The sequence below is a fragment of the Ptychodera flava genome, chromosome 5 (genome assembly GCF_041260155.1).
Source record: "Ptychodera flava strain L36383 chromosome 5, AS_Pfla_20210202, whole genome shotgun sequence".
NCBI lineage: Eukaryota > Metazoa > Hemichordata > Enteropneusta > Ptychoderidae > Ptychodera > Ptychodera flava.
Window position 1 is genome coordinate 19,881,099 of NC_091932.1, and position 17,510 is coordinate 19,898,608.

The window sequence follows — 17,510 nt, forward strand, 5'->3', positions numbered from 1 at the left end:
ATATTCGACTATCAGGGTCAAAGTTATTTATTTTTGGATAGGGTTGTATTATTTTGCCGAAGAAAAACCGCACAGGCATTTCACATTAGATTTGGATTCACAGTTTACTCTTTAGCTAAAATCATATTTCATCTAAAATTTTGGTACAGTTGAGGGGTCCACAGAACAGGAAGTAGTGACTGCTCACGCTATTGTATTACTCATTCACTCTTCCGTTCACTACCTGTAGTACTACTCCGACAGTGAGCTCTCCGCTTTCCAGTTTTCACAAATTTTGACAAAATGGTGAGTACGGGCTAAGTTCTCGTCATTGAGTCATGGTTGATTTGTTCACCTCACAGGAAGTAAAATGTGCATTTTTAGTCTTCTATATACATGTTCGTGTGGTCTGCCATGAAACTGTAGTGTACGCGATGTCACGTGTATGCCAGTGACATAGTAGTGTGTGTATTGTGTTTGCATCTGTCCTACAACAACGATCTCAAAACCCAACTCGCAGAAATGCGATACCGTCACGGCTGCCACCCAGGTGGGGCTACACCTCATACATGTATAAGAGCCTATCTTCTCATACTCCACCAATAGGAAATCAGCTAAGTTTTGACAGCAGACAAACAGTAATCTCAGCTGGGTCTGGCAAGACATTCTTATGATAATAAGATTGCCCCTAATGACAAACAAAGGTCAGAGGAGTTTCAGGGTCGTCTTCAAGATTCTTACCCTTACGTGACCCCTCTCAAAGCTGGTTGGCTAGATTTTTCAGTTAATCATCGCATAATGCTTATCGATGTACTTAAAAGACAGTCCCACGACATCTAATATGCAAATTGGACGGAGACAAAAACCGGACCGTTGAGAGGTTGAAGTCCTCAAAAGTAAAAGCCAGACGTGTCTGGTATCCCCGCATCGCGCATTTAGCAGGCAGTGTTGAGTATCATGGGTGCCAACGAGTCACAACAGATTCTCACTGATGAAGGGAAAGGCAGTTCCATCAAAACCACGGAGAGCTCGCCAAAGTCAAATGGTTTTGATGAAAAGGCCAGGCTGAAGTTTGATGAGAATGAGAATGGCAAAAAGAAAAAGGTATTTTCTAACTTTTTGTGTTTGTTGATGGTGACATCCCCCGAATTTGTTGGCGATGTTTCCCGCAAGAACATAGGCTCTAAAATTGTCATCACATTTACATACAACTACCACTTGCCTGAAGCATAAATTCAAACACAGCTTGCAGCAACCTGGCCATCACTTTCAAAATTTAGGAGTTTGGAAAGGTAATTTGGGGACTCTTTTTGCTTCAAAAGTTTAACATCAAGCATCATAAAACTTTATACTCGCAATTTAAGAGCCAGTAGCTGTAACTTTTGATGATTTTTTCACTATTTTTTGTTTTGTTCATGTCTTTGCAAGTTCTTGTTCTACTCCCCAAAGCATGTTGAATATAATGTACTATTTAGCTTGTCAACACATTTTCTATATGTGTAAGGATGCACTGCTATTGTTTACATTTGAATTCTAGTTCCCACATAATTTACTGGTCGACAATAACAATGCAGCCTACACATGTACAGGCTGAGTTGAGAAGCTGAATACTGTGTATTTCAACATGCTGTAGGGAGTGCAACAAGAAAGTTGTAGTTGACATTGAAAACAAAAAAATAGTGAAAAAAATTGTCAATAATTACAACTACTGACTCTTTCATTAAACTTTCCACAACAACCCTAATAAGACCTAGTTGACTTGTCCAGTAGCCTTTTTTGTGTAATGTCATATTAATATTGAATATTCTTTTTACCTAATATTTGATATACATATAAATAACAAAGAGAGCTTATATGGTGAGTTGACGGTGTCTGTATGTCTGTACGTATATGTATGTATGTATGTTTTGTGAGTCTACTTGGTTCAGTGTGTTCTATTAATTTCTTCTAATAGCTCTATTGCACAGTAGCAAGCACTAGCGATGTTAGGAAATGTGCTTCCAAGCTCCCTCACATTTATTTACATAATACTGTTCCATGATGGAAGAAAAGCAATCGATTAATTCTCTAGTACTGAAGTCACTATATACAAATGAACAATTTAAGAGGTATCAAAAGGTACTTAAATTATCTTTTTTTTCAAATAAGGGAGTTATCAGAGTGTCTAATTCTTCCCATGATTTTATGATGGATCTTTTGCACATGTTGTTTTGTTGCAACAAAACCACATGTTCGAATACAGTAAAGTTCAGTCACAGTTATTTATTAACATTTGAAGAGCCTGTTTTTTGGTGTAAAACAAACTTAACCTTTCTTAGCTGTCATCACAGCTTACAAGCATGCTAACTTCTGAATAGGTTCAAGGCAACATGTTGCTAGGTTTGTTAACGCAGCGCTGCCATAAATTAAGGTTCCAATGTGCTTAAATCCACTCAATGATGTTTTGCCAGATGTTCCGTGATGTACACATGCTGCATGTGTATTAGTTTAAAGTATTAAGTTGAAATAAATGTTAATCCATCATTTTTAAAGGGCTCATACCTGTAACTTTTTATGATTTTTTTTTCACTATTTTTGTTTTGTATGTCAACTACAGTTTCTTGTTCTACTCCCCAAAGCATGTGGAGATATAAGTATTCAGCTTGTCAACTCATCCTGTAGACTGCATTGTTATCATTGACGAGTGAATTCTGGTCTAGACTGGAGTTTTTAAATGCAAACAATAACAGTGCATTTTACTAATTTTACAAGTATAGACACTGTGGTGACAAACTTAATAGTTGCTGTTTCAGCATGCTTTGTGGAGTAGAACTTGCAATTGATGTAGAAAACAAAACTGTGAAAAAAATTAACCATAAGTTGCAGCAAGTGGCCCGAAGTTGGCATACTGTCACCAATTTTGGTATCATCTAAAAACTTGAACATTAAATTTAGATGAACATATATACAAAATCTTGGTTTGTTGTTTAATGTAACCTAATGCCAAATACATTAACTGCAAGTTCTTCTTTAACATTGTTTATGCTCAAACGTTATTTTTAGAGACTGATTCAACTGTTTGGTATCTTGACTTTTGAATCATCTTTGTTTCAATTTTCTCTCTTGCTTAATTTTCCACCATTTTTCATGTGTCGTGTACATCCCAAATCCATTACAATATAACTATGAAAAACATTCACAATTTTCAATACTGATACTTCCATTTAGTCTCAAACCTGAAACAACAACCACGGTATGAGGTCAAACAGAGTTCCCAGGTCAGTGCTTCTGCAGGCTTGACCTTGGCCTTGACTCGATACAAGTTCATGAAAGATAGGTATAACCGTAAGATGACAAGTTCAGACATTAATGTATCGTCTGTCATTGTTCTCTCAAGGGATGTAAAGAACCGTCTTTTTTCAATTAACTGAGTTGACCTACAGACCCTAAGATACTGTAAATGGCCCTACATGCATAAACTCAACCCTTGGTTCTGTGATGAGGCAGGATTGAATGGTGTGTTTTGTTTTGAAACCAAGTCATTAATTTATATTTTCCGGTGCATTTGACCAAGTAAATTTTTACTGAACGTGTGTCTTACAATATGTATGATGTAAGGTAGAAACTGGATTTTTTTTACAACAAACTAACCTAAAGTCAGTGAAAACAGGTTGTGAGAAATGCGTACATGTATTTTATGGGCATAATCGCATTCTTGCATGAAGTGTTTGCACAATGTACATGAGTATGGGTGGCACCTAGCAATTTATAGCAGTATGCCAGAGTTGTCATGAATTATGTCAATAGTAAATGGGTGACAACAATAACATAAGGCCAGGCACATTGTTTCATGATAAAAACTGTACCCGGCTGAACCACCTGTCTATCGAGTTTTGCGTTCCATGTATGTACCGGTACATGACTTGTAAACGACAACATATAGTATTTACTTATTGGAAACTTGCTCGTTTAAATCTGAAGAAAAGTATGTAGGTTGGGGGGTCACTGTACCAGTATACCGTAGTTTGAGAAGCAACTTTGGGAGCAGAGCCAGAGAGTGTAGTGTATACATAATGTTTCAATTGTGTCTGCCAGATAGGCCAAAGGAATGTTTCTAGTCATGGCTTCTTTCCAACACCGGTACAACACACACAGTCTGCTGTCCAAACAAATATATTGAATGCTTGTGGAAGAGGTACATGTAGTTTGCATGTAAAAGAACACCATTTTGTAACTTGAATACTTCATTATGTCGCTGATCTCTGCTCCACAGATGCAGAAAAAGGTTGATGCAAAGGCTTTCAAGTGATGTGCATTCTTACCAGAAATACTTATTTTTTTTTTTGGGGGGGGGGGGTGGCACCTTACATGTATATACAGGGGGGTAGTGTAAATTTCGTGCCAATGTAAATGACGACAAATAATGAGTTACAAGGTGACGTGAAAATCAAACCAGTGAATAAATAAAATAGGCAAATGGATAATTCCTAGTTTCACCCAAACATATATGATATGTATTATGTATACAATTTGAGGTACATTCCATACCAATGTTAGTGACAACAATAGGCAACGTTGCATAAACAATAAACAAATACAGAATAAACAGATATTTATATTTTTGTGTTTTCAATATTTTCAGCCTGGGAAAAAATCCAAGAAGTTCATTGACAAGAAGAAAGCTGCAAACTTCCAGCTTGTACACCGAAGCCAGCGTGATCCACTTCAGGCGGATGATGAAAGCTCTCAACATGTGTTACGACCTGTAGAATCAGCAGATGAGGTGAGTTGAATGTTCTTGTGCACAACACTTTGTATATTATGCATCAAGACACTTAAAAGTGGAAATAAATACATGTAACAGTATGTCAGTCCTTAAGTGAAAATTGAATATTGAACTTGGGACAAGTGTAGTTTCCAAAAAACACCATATGTATACATATATTGTTTTTGGTACAAAAAATTGCAGACATTACTAGTTAAGTCAGTATTTGTTTGACTAACTATGGCTGTTTGATTGTCCATTGCTTGCACATGTTTATATGTGTTCAAATACAATAATTGCTACCACACATACATGTTTAGGCTGAATATTTGTTCTAAAGAAGACTTAAAAAGTCCATGGTGTGAATTCTGAGCCCATGAAAATTATCAAAGGAATATTTTCAGTACTGTTAGGTTGCTTAGGCGTCATTACAATGTGATGGTTGTACTGTGCAAAATGCCACTCCAGATGTCTGCAAAAGTTAGCTTTAATACCGGAAATGGAGTGAAGAGAGCTATTGTTCGATCAGGGAATGGCCAAATGGTTGACCTTGACACAGGTCATGGAGTTCTTCTTAGGTTTGGAGGACCTAAAAGATGTGTTCTGTATAGTCACACTTTAGTCGGTGCATTCAAGGATTGTCCAATACTGACCATTGTTAGAGGTTAGACAAAGCACATAAAATTCTCATTTATTAAGTCCGGTATCACGTAGACTTAGATACAGGCCAAGATCTAGTGATATGTGTAACATGTACTGCAATGATAAACTTTTGTTGAACAGCATCTTTGTTTCACATACTACATGACTGTACAAGTACATTTCCTGAAATGTGAGAGAAATTATCAATAGACAGATAAAGTGGCTTGCTTTTACTCAGTCTTACATTTAACCAGTTAATTCTGCGCCAGGTGTACAACCTCCATACAGCAATATTCTGGGCTTTGCAGAGCTCCAATGAAGTGGTTAGATACTAGACTAAAACTTGTATAGTTTTACTATGCATGGAAAGGTGTTCTTGTCGAATTTCAAATCAAACCTAGAGTAGGACTACTGCAAGTTGTATACTGAAACATACATATTGTATATTGTATGCACTACATTATGTTTGATATTCAATATTTCTTGAACCACGTTTAGTTGGATCTCATTTCATAAACATGTAGCCACCATGACTCTGGTGAAAGGCAATTAATTTCACTCACGTACCGGTACATGTTCTGATTAACAGCTGTTTTGCAGTGATCACTTTTGGTTTCAACATTTCACAGTGACGATAACAAGACACAGAATCTATCCCCCCCGAAACTCGAAACTTTCCAATCCGTATTCCCCTGCCACATTTTACAGTTTTGTCGTTCAGTGCCTGCAAATGAGAAATGCTTACAGATATGACAGGGTTATCAGTAGATATATAGTGGTAATGTGCCACACTTTTATCTGTCTGCTAATTCTCAAAAAAAAAGTTTTTATCACCCAACCAGAATGATAGCGGAAACAAAAAAACGCAAACAAAAAATTGAGCCTTCGATGATCACTTGAAAGTGGAATTTAGAAGCAATGATGCTGAAATCTGTTCAAATTTATTCAAAATGTACTGTAACAAAATTTCAATATTTAAAGAAAATGCAGTAATGGAGCCTTTTGATGTTGTGCCAATATGCTCTTTGTTTATTTTGGGATTTCCTGTGGCAGAGGTTCAATGAACTTTGTATCTCAAGGGGAACGCAAAACAACGCTGTCATCAGATGAAAAAATAGCATTTTTTATGGGAAATAAATTGTAAAATGACATGAACAATGAAGATCATATTTGTTAAAAAGCCCAAACACCAGCAGCAATAAAAAAGTTTCAGGAAGGAAAACTGCTTTTCACTATCAACAAAATTCCAGAAAATGGTGTCAATATTTGTGTCTGAGGGGCTTTTGTGTGGCGCAATGAATGCATCCCCTAGGTGCACTGTATGGTCAGGAAGGACAGTCTTTGAATACAATTCACATGTTGACTGCCTGTAAATCGGCAGTTGTATTAATTAATCCATTGAAAGCCACCTTTATTGTCAATTGTCAATGGAGATAATTGATTCTTTTCAGCTGATCCATTTACCCAGAAAAAAACGAGTCTTTTCCCCTGTGACTTGCAGGGGATATTGCTACATGTGGGTATTCGTTATGTGTAAATCTCAGATGCTGTTTTCAATTGAATGTGTTTTTGTGTTGAAATCAGAGTAACATAACATCCAGTGCACATACCTGTACATCTGTACCAAAATGTTAAATAATGAAATAATTGTACTAAATGTAAAAATTTGTTACAAAATTCAATAAGTGTAGAAAGAAAAAATCCCTCAAAATAGAAATGAACCACCTTCAAAATAGGTGTAGTTTTCATGTTTACCTTTAGTAAAATCAAATCAAATAAGAAATCCCTCAAAATAGAAATGAACCCCCTCAAAATCGGTGTAGTTTTCATGTTTACTTTTATTCAAATCTGACGATATAGAGAGCTTGTCAGGCTATTTTGTCATTAAAAATTTATTCCTAACTTTCACTGAAATGTACAGGTACAAAGTACGAAATAGAAAGGGTATTTTGCAATGTGAGATCAGAGAGTGAGCTTCAGTATTTAAATCAAACTACCAGTCTGTTGGAAAACATTGCGTGATATTTTGTTTAGTGAACACCACAGTCACGCAAGAGATGTAATGATGTAAAGCACAGAAAGTGTGAAATATGTCTTCATTGCGATAACGGTCTCCTTATATTCATACATACAGCTGGGAATTTTGCTAAAACCTTTGTTTCTTGTCCGGCTTAAATATCGAGTACCGTGTTTGAAAAGTGGTAGTCGCAATGTACTATTGTGCAATATCGGATACCTTCAAAGTCTTCGAAAACCTTGTGCCTACACACATGCAAATTGTAAAATGAGATTGTTTGTGTTGAGATCCTCAAGGACTGATAAACAAATTGAAACTGACCTCGCTAATTACATCGATTGAAAGAATTAAAAAGACAATGAATAATTTCACAGCTTAATGAGTTTCCAGAATTCAACACAGATCTGTCATGCAGAAACTCAAGATGATGATTGACCAGTGAAAGTGGATTGTATATTCTTAAAAATACCTGTTCTAAAGGTGTCTACCAGAAACAAACTGAGACCCCAAGGATTGGTTCTGCACTACACAGCTTGGAAAAACAGTGGGGAACCAATTTACATAACAATAGGTTATTTGCGTATTCTTTTGTTGTGAAAATATAATCTTCTGTATAGTTACTAACATGTGAATGGATTGCTCAAAAAACAGAGGGGTGGCCCATCCCTAAAAATCCCCTTGTGAAGAACTCTGTTTGGTTTTTAAAAAATCGCAAAAAAAGAAGACCGCTGATCAGCACTTTTGCCAGATTTCAAGCACCAGAATGGAATTTTTGGGGGCGAATATATTCTGATACACACACATTATTAGTCGTACATGTACAAATGCTGACTTATCAGTGAGTGAATTTTCTGAACCATGTCATTCTTATTCAATCATGGCTCAGCTTTTGGTACCCTTCAACGTTCGGGAAATTGCCAGAAAACCACTTTGTTCCCTGAATTCAAGGCCCCTTACTGTTTTCTTTGGATACAACAAAAATATTTGACATTGAGTTGATCTCCTTCAAGTTCCACCAGGGCGTAGAAATGTAAGAGCTATTCATCTAGTCTGAGAAGAAAAACCAATATTTACAAAGTTCTTGTGTTTGCATTGAGACCTATTAAAAAAGTTTTTGATCAAGAAAGTACTTGGAAAGAGTTTCATTGTTTGAACTTTGAGAATTATTGCTGGAGATGAAAGCATGTTATTTTCGTGAAAGTAGAAAAGCTTAGCCTCAAAGCATACACATGCTGGCCTCTGTTCAATTCCATGATTATCTTCCGATGGCACAGCCTTGACCGTTCTTAGATAGCCTGCCATGATGTGAATTCAAAAAAATAGTGGAGACGTGCTGTTTTCTTCTCCTTTGGTTACCTTGAGATTTTTTTTAATATTTTCAACCCACCTACACTATTTCGTCATTCACTTTCAAACAGTCAATGTCAGTCAAGGCAGATAAGTTTCATCTCAAATTTCACCTGGAGGATAATTATCATGAGTTTTGTAATTGAGACTGAAAAAAATAGCTGATGGCCTTGTCAGCTGATCAATATTTAATAAAGGATTTCTACTCTGCCGAATGTTGCAAATGTTTCAGATTTTCCTGAAGGAATGGGTAGTTTCAAAAATTGCACTGACAACGTGCCTGAGGTTACCTTGATTAGAAGAATTTGATTTGAAATCCAGGCATAGACATTGAAGTGTATGCATCGATTCAATTCTCTGCATTAATAATTCAATTCTGTATAAGCAGCTAATACTGTGTACAGAGTGTGAGTTGATTGGCACTGCAAGCGTTTCGCTTCAACTCAGCCGAAGCTGCTTGATTGTGATTACTTTTGGTATTAATCAAACATCAGAATTATCTAGATTTCTGCAAAGTGGCAGTAGATGTGCCGTTGGGAGCCTGTCTTACATTTTGATAGCATAGAAATAATGCAATTTGCACTGTACGGACATTTGCGGTACAGCAGTCAAATTGGTAACGTGCATTGTATTGTATTTTCAAGTTGTATATCAACGTGTTATTCGTGTTTTCTCATTATTTTCCTGTGCATATATATCAAAATATAAAACAAGTCAAGCAAGTAAGATATTAGAAGTTTGTAACAATAAATAAAGTTAATAAAAGTTACAGAACTGTACATTGTGTTGGTTTAAGAAGCGGTGTTGAAAAATTTATCATATTACAGACTACTGTAGTTAACTTGCTTGGAGTAACCAGAGAAATGTTTAAAAGCAGTTCATTGTGTTTACCAACATCTACACGCACACAGGTGCTCTATTTCACTTCAGGCTAATTGCCTAGCCGGTTCAATTCAATTGAAATACCAGCATGCAATTGAGACGCAGACACTTAGTGTTCTTGTCTATAGCGTTCAGATCTCATTGAATAGCAAGAAAGCACCGAACTCAAAGAGGGCAAATCGTTCGCTGGAAAGAATAGAAGCTTTTAAAATCTACAGTGACCCAGTTAGTGGAGTCTGTCAGAGTGCAAAACGCTTCAGGATCTAGCTATTGTCTGTGTCCACACCTTATTCATAAAGAGAATGCCATGGGCTGACTATGGGTACGGGTATGGTGTAAACACATGAATAAGAGACAACAAGGTGATCGTGTACTTTGGTTATATCACAGTATTACGGTCAACCTGGGTTGTGTGTTCTTTTACAGTTTGTGATGGTTTTGTGCTTTTGTCATACAATGAATTGATATGATATATGATATTATCAGGTTTACATTTCTTTGTTGTGGAAACTGAATTGCGTGTGACAATAAAGTTTGCCATGTCGCAGCAGTTTCAAGAATACACTGTGCCTTTTGATATGTAAGCATCAAGACATTGTTGAAAGTACTGGTATGTCATTCTTCATACGTTTCAAAATTTCTGAATTGTTAGTGGTCAGAACACTTCTAAACTCTGCCTTCAAAACGATTAACTTGTCACTGTGTGAAGCTACGCTTTCTGAACTATATGTTGTTGTTCTGAATGAATGTACTGGTACTGTATACATGTATACAGCTGTTTTGTGATTTAAGGGGTAGACCCACCTTCCTTGAGTGATTTTGGTCATTTTTGTTTTATGGTAAATTTTGAATCTGTCTAATATGGCCTTTGAGTGGACGATAAGTTTGAAACCATAACATACTTGAAAATGAGTTAAATTTTAACAAAAATGAACATTGTAGGCCAGTTCGCGTGCCGTGTTTTCTTGTGTCTTAACGGTTTCCAGATTAGTCAATGCTATCTCAAGAGCGTAAGTAGATTACGCTAATTCCGTCCGGAGGAGTGCGCATGCGTCAGTCTTCTTCCCAGCTGCCGGCAGGAAGTATGTCGTGGCTACTGAACATGCTGAAGGTAGCCGTCGATTGCAAAAGCATGGTCCACAAAAGCGAAATATCAAGCATATGGCCGGGAATGAGAGAACAGTTAAAATTGTCAGAGTTACAGTCAGGCTTAAAACTCCAGTTTCCGATGCGTTGAAAAGGTGTAAACTGGATATGGTCGCAAGCGAGGAATGTAACGCAGAACGCTTACTCATTCAACACTAAACTGAGCTTCGAATAAAAACTGGTGATACATCTTGCGCACAACAGAGAGGCTGCTCATTGTAGTTTACGTAATTTTTACCTCGTTTTCCTATAACACGTATTTAATAGAACTGTTCCCGTACAAAACAAATAACGGTCGAAAATCCAAATAGTAGGTCTTTGTCTTTACATGTTTGCTAAATAAAGTCCAGCATTCAAAATTAATCGCCGCCGAAAACCAAAACGTACATTTGTGTCCGCTAACAAATGACGTGGACTCAATGCAAAGTATAGTCTGACATTCAAAACTGACCCCGCCCCAATCAAACTAGGCTACTCCGAAAATCCAAAAATTACGTCTTTTTCTGATAACAGTTTACATGTTTGTCTGCACCTTATGAAGGCAGACTTCAAAATTAATCCCGCTCCGAACTAATTGCGACTGATGATAAAAATGTCAGATGATTTTTAACATCTGCAAATGCCCAGTGAAGTCCGGCAACCAAATTGTTACCGCTACGTTACGGCACCGTCCCTCCGGTGGTTACGGTTGTTTACACGTAAAGCATGCAATGAAGATTACGTTCTGTACGTCACCACAAGTTTTCTATCTTTTTGTGAAAATGGTTGCGACGTCTTTTTGTTTCGACAGTTTGGCGAGCAACATTCCTCTCCGTAGAAATTAGAAATATGCCAATAGTTCGAAATTTTATAACGAGAAAATCGCGCCGGTGTCTGCTCTGCCCGGTTTGGAAACGTGAGCTTATTGTTTTGTAAATTCTATGCGGACACAGAGGGAACGTGATGCGAGTATTGCACGTACAGTTTAGAATGATGCCGTGATTTACAATGTAAACACAATGTTGACCCAGCATTTGTTTTTCAATCTGTACCGGAGCTAATCATAGAGCATATATAATTTGTCTCGATCAACTGAACTTTTATTGGCGGACTTGCTCATGAAGTGAGTCGAAGTCCAGGGTCGAAATCAATCTCGATTGAAAAGTATGCGATATTTCACAGCACAAATTCATGTCGGTATAGCTTTAAAATCATTGCGATTGAATTGTATTAGGTAGTTATAAACTTATGCAATAAATTTAAAGAAGCCAAATTGAAAATGAGAGAATAATTTCCATGAATTTGAAAAAATTAAACAACCATGAACGTGCTTTTTTCGAATCAGCGACTACTTTTTCCTGTGGATAAAGTCAATCACACTGAAAAACAGCGTGCTGTTGGCCTGTCTATCGTCGCTATTATAGTCAACGGATAGTCGCCACCGGAGAACGACGAATGCTCGTTTCCACACATCAGCCAACGCGATATTCAACTGTTTGATTGAAGTTCACGCATTTCATTACTTGTACAAAATTCGACCGTCGCGATTTTAGAATGACGCATTCAGTTTAATATCAGCGTGGTCACAGATTCACATCTGTTTGAGGTACTCGCCTCCATGGCACTCGCGAAGCCAAAACAAGTCGCTTTTAGAATTGTTCAAGTTTCGTGTCAGAATCGATTTATTTCAGTTTTTCGCCAACTTTTTATCTTTCTATTAGGAAATCGTTTCAGATACCAGATATTTTCAGGTGTTATATTAAGTTTAGCCTAACGATGGGTTCTAACATGGCACAACACAAAGTTAGCCCGGCACTGGTGCTTCTGAGGTCGGAAACCGCGTTCATGTAGCTGTCCGTTTTTAGCTCCATGCCTTGTTCAAGGCGGACTGTGGTCGTACTTCAATATGCAGTACGGAACGTAAAAGCTAACGTACATAACACGGCGTCTGAATGAATTCGTCTTTGTCAGTATGTACCACATTGTAAATCATTGCCACGTGTCTCTCTCCAGGCAGGAAGCTGAAAACGCGGTGATGATTGCGCAACCAAAAGAGAGGAAAACACAATGTCAACGGACTTGGCATGCAAAATCACATAATTTTACAAAGTATATATGCAGCCAGCCATTTCTTCGCTTGATAATCAAATTTTGACTGGTAGGCCTTCACTACAGTGCACAGTTAATACGCTAGTTTGTATTTAGCAAGAAGATTATCCCCAGATTTAGCTCGGATTGACAGTTGTGTAAATAAAGCCAAACGCTTACGCCGCGAACTGGCCGTTTCAGTGTCATTCTCTTCCAATTTTCACGTCATGTATAATTTCATTCATACCACAAATTCAGACAATTGTGTAAAAAGTCCTGTACTTCATTATGGGCTGGGAATTTCCACCGAAAATGTGAGCGAACCGGAATTTTAGCTGACTTTGTGCGACTCCAAGGGTCGCATACACATTTCTGCGATTTACTCCGTTCCGTTTTTGGCAATGTATCGCAACTTCTGGAGAGTGTAACTTGGCGCTGCGTTGACGGATTAGCCTTATCTTTGCACAGGTTGTAGTTAGTGACTGTTTCTACAAAACCGTGTCTCAGAATTCCGATAATGTTCCGAAAACAAAAGATATCGTGACAAACGTGGACAAAAGCCGTTAATTTATTCAGAATCCACCACTTCTCACTTTCAAGGCTAATTGTGCAAAAACAAAGCGGAGTATCAAAAATCCAAGACACGGTTTTTTACACACCTTACCCTGCTATCGATTGCAGTAAACGGCTCACCAATTGCCAGCACCCTCTCGTACTTACACTTTTTTAAGTGAAAAAACTCAAAAACACACATTTTTGAGCAAAACAAACACATGCAAACAGGTTTTGAAATATTCTCATAATTTTTATAATCTTCAACTGTCGACCTACCCAAACATATACTACATGTTGGGTTAAGATTCATTTTAATGGTAAAAAATCAGGTTAAAGAAAAGTGTCTGCGAATGTGGGTCTCCCCCTTAACTAACCATGTCTGTATTTCTGAAAGGTTGGTGACAATGTTATCCATCTAAGCAATGCACCCGATGTTAGTTATTTAGCATAACATAATGATTTTCATTATCAAGGAATAATGTATTGTTCTAAAAGACAACGGCATTGTTCCTTTAATTAAAAGATTGATTTAATGTATGGAACAGTTTGAAAAGCGTTTGTGTCAGTTTACTACCATGCACATGTAATACACCTGCAGCAAAAGTTTGTTATAAACATCTACACATGTTTTATCAGTATACTCATATTCTGACCTTGATCATATGAGACAAACTTTGTAAAATTTTTTCTGAAAATTTCAACCAGTGTAACAAAAACTAGTTTCCATTGCTACATGTGCCCATGTCAGCAACTTTAATTAATATTTTTTGCTAGTGCACAGTAACATGATAAGGATATTGTCGTTGTAAGTATTAACCCTTTGAGTGCTGTAATTTTTGCCCCAAAATTTTAGTGCAACATTTTACCATTTTTTTTGAATTTTTCTGTAATTTTTTTTGATAATTTTGGACCAAACAGACATCACATGTCATTGGCTACAGATTTTCATCAAAATTTTGGCAAAACCATGAAAAAATTTGACCCGGGGTACATTCTAAAAGGGCGACAAAAATTGACTTTGGTGCTCAAGGGTCTAGCATTTTTGTGAACTTGAAAATACTCTGCTTCATAGCTACACCCAAATACATGTACATATATGTGTAACTACATGTACATGGATACCAATTGGCAAGTGGCCATGATTACAGGATGTATATCGTATGCCTCATCGTTGGAAAGTGATATCTCTAACCAACCAGTGACTTACCATGAACTTTATGTGTCAGTGCAAAATTAATACAGTAGACTTTGAAAAGTTTCCTTTTAGTGTGTGGGTCTATGACCGCAGACTACTCACATATGCTCTAGTGTACTGATGTAACCAGTGCATCATGCAAATGCTGCAGGCAACACGCATTCAAAGATTTGTGCGATATCAATGTTGCATTTATGAAATGAATGGATGGAGCACACTTCTCCTCCGAAAGGATAAATTTACATTACAATGGACAAGTTTCCCTACTACAGTGTACTAGAATTAGATTGACAAATACATTTAGGAATTTGCAACATGGATACTTAGACCAAGAAATGCATTAGTACTTAAACAATACATGTACGACAATTCGAACACTATGTGAACAGGAAAGGTTCTGGATGTTCCCAGGAAAGTAAAGTTCCTTGCAAAACATTGTCCTGCTGTAAAAATACGGTACTTTTGTTGTGGCACTATGGTTATATGCTCGCCATTTTATCGAAATATAGAAAATGCATGTTCTCAAAATATGTGAAATTCGTGATTTTAATATCTTATAATGTTAGGTTTAACTTTTGCTTCTTTGCATCTCACTTTTAAACCAATTAATGATTTGCATATCAATGGTCAGTACAGTATGACATCACAATGTACTACCCAGGAATAACCTTTGGGGATCCCTAACTTGGCCATCATGATAAGGCCAAAGTAATTAAATTCTTTGTTTTGCGTCCACTCTGAATGGGAAAAGGTACGCGTCAAAGCGGCTGAAAAACACACACAAGAAAATTAACACAATGTAATTTGATTGCAGCAAATAAAAAAATTGTAACAAAATTTTAGTTCAGAAAAGCTAAGCGGTTATGTCCTAAAATTTCCTATTCAAATACACTGTGTGTGTTTTTCATGAAAACCTTAAAAACCTAAGCGGGTGGGGACGCAAAACAAAGAATTAATTACTTTGCCTAAGCAATTTGCAATATGCCTGCTTTGTGTGTACACATACGCTGCAGCAGTTTCTGAAGGCACAAAACGATTTTCGCTGTAAGAGTTACATTATATTCTGTGTTTACTTTGAAGACACGGTCACTCCTGACTTTCAAATAGTGCTCCTTTATCAACAATGTCTTGCCAATGTGACGTCGTAGTTACCCTTGTATCCGCTCACCAGACCATGATTTTGAAATTTGGCCTGAAGTGTTTCGCATAACAGGTACTCAGCTACCGTACTATACTTGCATTTCTCAATTGCTGTCGAAAGTTAAGTTGAGTTCGTCCTATACACAAAATTATTTTCATTTGTCACAAAATGTTACAAAAAATATGAAGTGTTGGCATAACTACATGTAGGCCAATATTGGCACAGTAATTTTGAATGATCTCAGAGAAAAGAAAATTCATATGGATGGAAATAGCAGGAAATATTGTTTATTATTATACATCTACGGTACCATCGAGAACAATAGAATATTGCGTGCACTAAAAAAGCCGTACGGAACGCCCGTTCCGTAACACGTACAGTTTCAAGGCGCTCCATCCCCTGCGGCTGTATCTGTGCGTTCACTGTTAAACGGTTTCAAGGGACTCTTTGGACGAGTGCCAGAACATGTCTCGTGCGCGCTCTGTACGTACGTGTGCAGTGCACACACACTATCCAGAACTTGCAGAAGTGCATCCGAGATCGTTCAACACTTGCGCTATAAAAATTTGAACAAAAATTATTGACATTGCATGAAAACGGTCATTTCTCAGACAATTTGATGCCCCAGTCACAAATGTAAGATGTATAATAATAAGGTTATTACGAAAATACCGCAAAGGATGCACTTGGACATTGGCGCCTGGCATCGCCCTCCGCTTCACATCGGGCGATACGCTGCGCCAATGTCCTCGTGCATCCTTTGCGGTATTTTCGTAAAAACCTCATATTATGCATCACAAGAAAAAAACTTAATGTATGATGAATATTTAAATTGGTATTTTGAACATATTTGAGTCATTTTCTTTCAGAAGTCAAATATTACATGAAACAAATACATATACCAGTGTGCATATATGAAAACCACCATATTTGTAAAAGACTTTCTCAAACAAATCTGTTCATTTGTCCAGCACAAATATTTTTATTATATTTACTTACAAGAGATGCGTGTGTACCGGTACATTTGCCATGTTCTGTCTATTAGTCATTTCTTTTGAACATATGCACAGTAAAAATATGGTGAATTAAAAAGAGGAATGTGTAATCAGACCTGGGAATCACCAATGAGTAAATGCACACACCTTTTGCAGCAGGGTCTGCTTTACAGCAATATTATCTGTCAGTGAATCATTTTGGGATCATAGCGTTCTCCACAACTTGGAAAACAGAGGAATACCTGAATAGCTGTTTTGTTATTTAGCATTAAAAGAACATAATGTGAGAATTTCAGAAAATTTGACCCAGCGAGAGTGGAGTTAAATCCTTTGGAAATCTTGAAATTGGGAGTAAAGTGAAGCCAGGCAATCAGGGTTATTTGCATACATTTGCATATATTAACATTTCATTATCACACAATTTACGTCTACTTGACAATAGGTGAACCCAACCAATATTTTAATCTTCGGTTCACAAATTAATTAAAATTGAATGAATATTTGCAAAAAAGTTATTTTGAGCAAAATACTGGTATGCTGTGTTGGGTGCAGCGTAGTGCAGAATGAATCAATGGATAAGGGGAAAAAAGAAAGAAAGGGTTTCTGGAAGAAAATATTTCAAATTTACCACTCAAATCTGCCTTATGGATTTTTTTGTCTGACATGCTGTTCATAATTCAGTCTTCAGTGATGCAGAGTCTTCAAAAATATCATACAGACAGAACTTGGCACGGCTCAACACCACGTTTTAAAGATGATATTAGCCGAAGGTCAAGCAAATAATCGTTGCCCGAGCACAA

The 17,510-nt window shown here is 37.1% G+C and overlaps 1 protein-coding gene across 1 annotated transcript in view; it reads left to right on the forward strand.

Annotated features, from left to right (window-relative positions):
- Window positions 1-865: 865 nt before the first annotated feature.
- LOC139133209 (protein LTV1 homolog) overlaps window positions 866-17,510 on the forward strand; it is a 53,092-nt gene continuing 36,447 nt past the window's right edge. Inside the window, 2 exon segments of the mRNA XM_070699679.1 lie at window positions 866-1,083; window positions 4,601-4,741. Of these exon segments, the coding sequence (XP_070555780.1) occupies window positions 937-1,083; window positions 4,601-4,741 (288 nt within the window). The 5' untranslated portion in view covers window positions 866-936.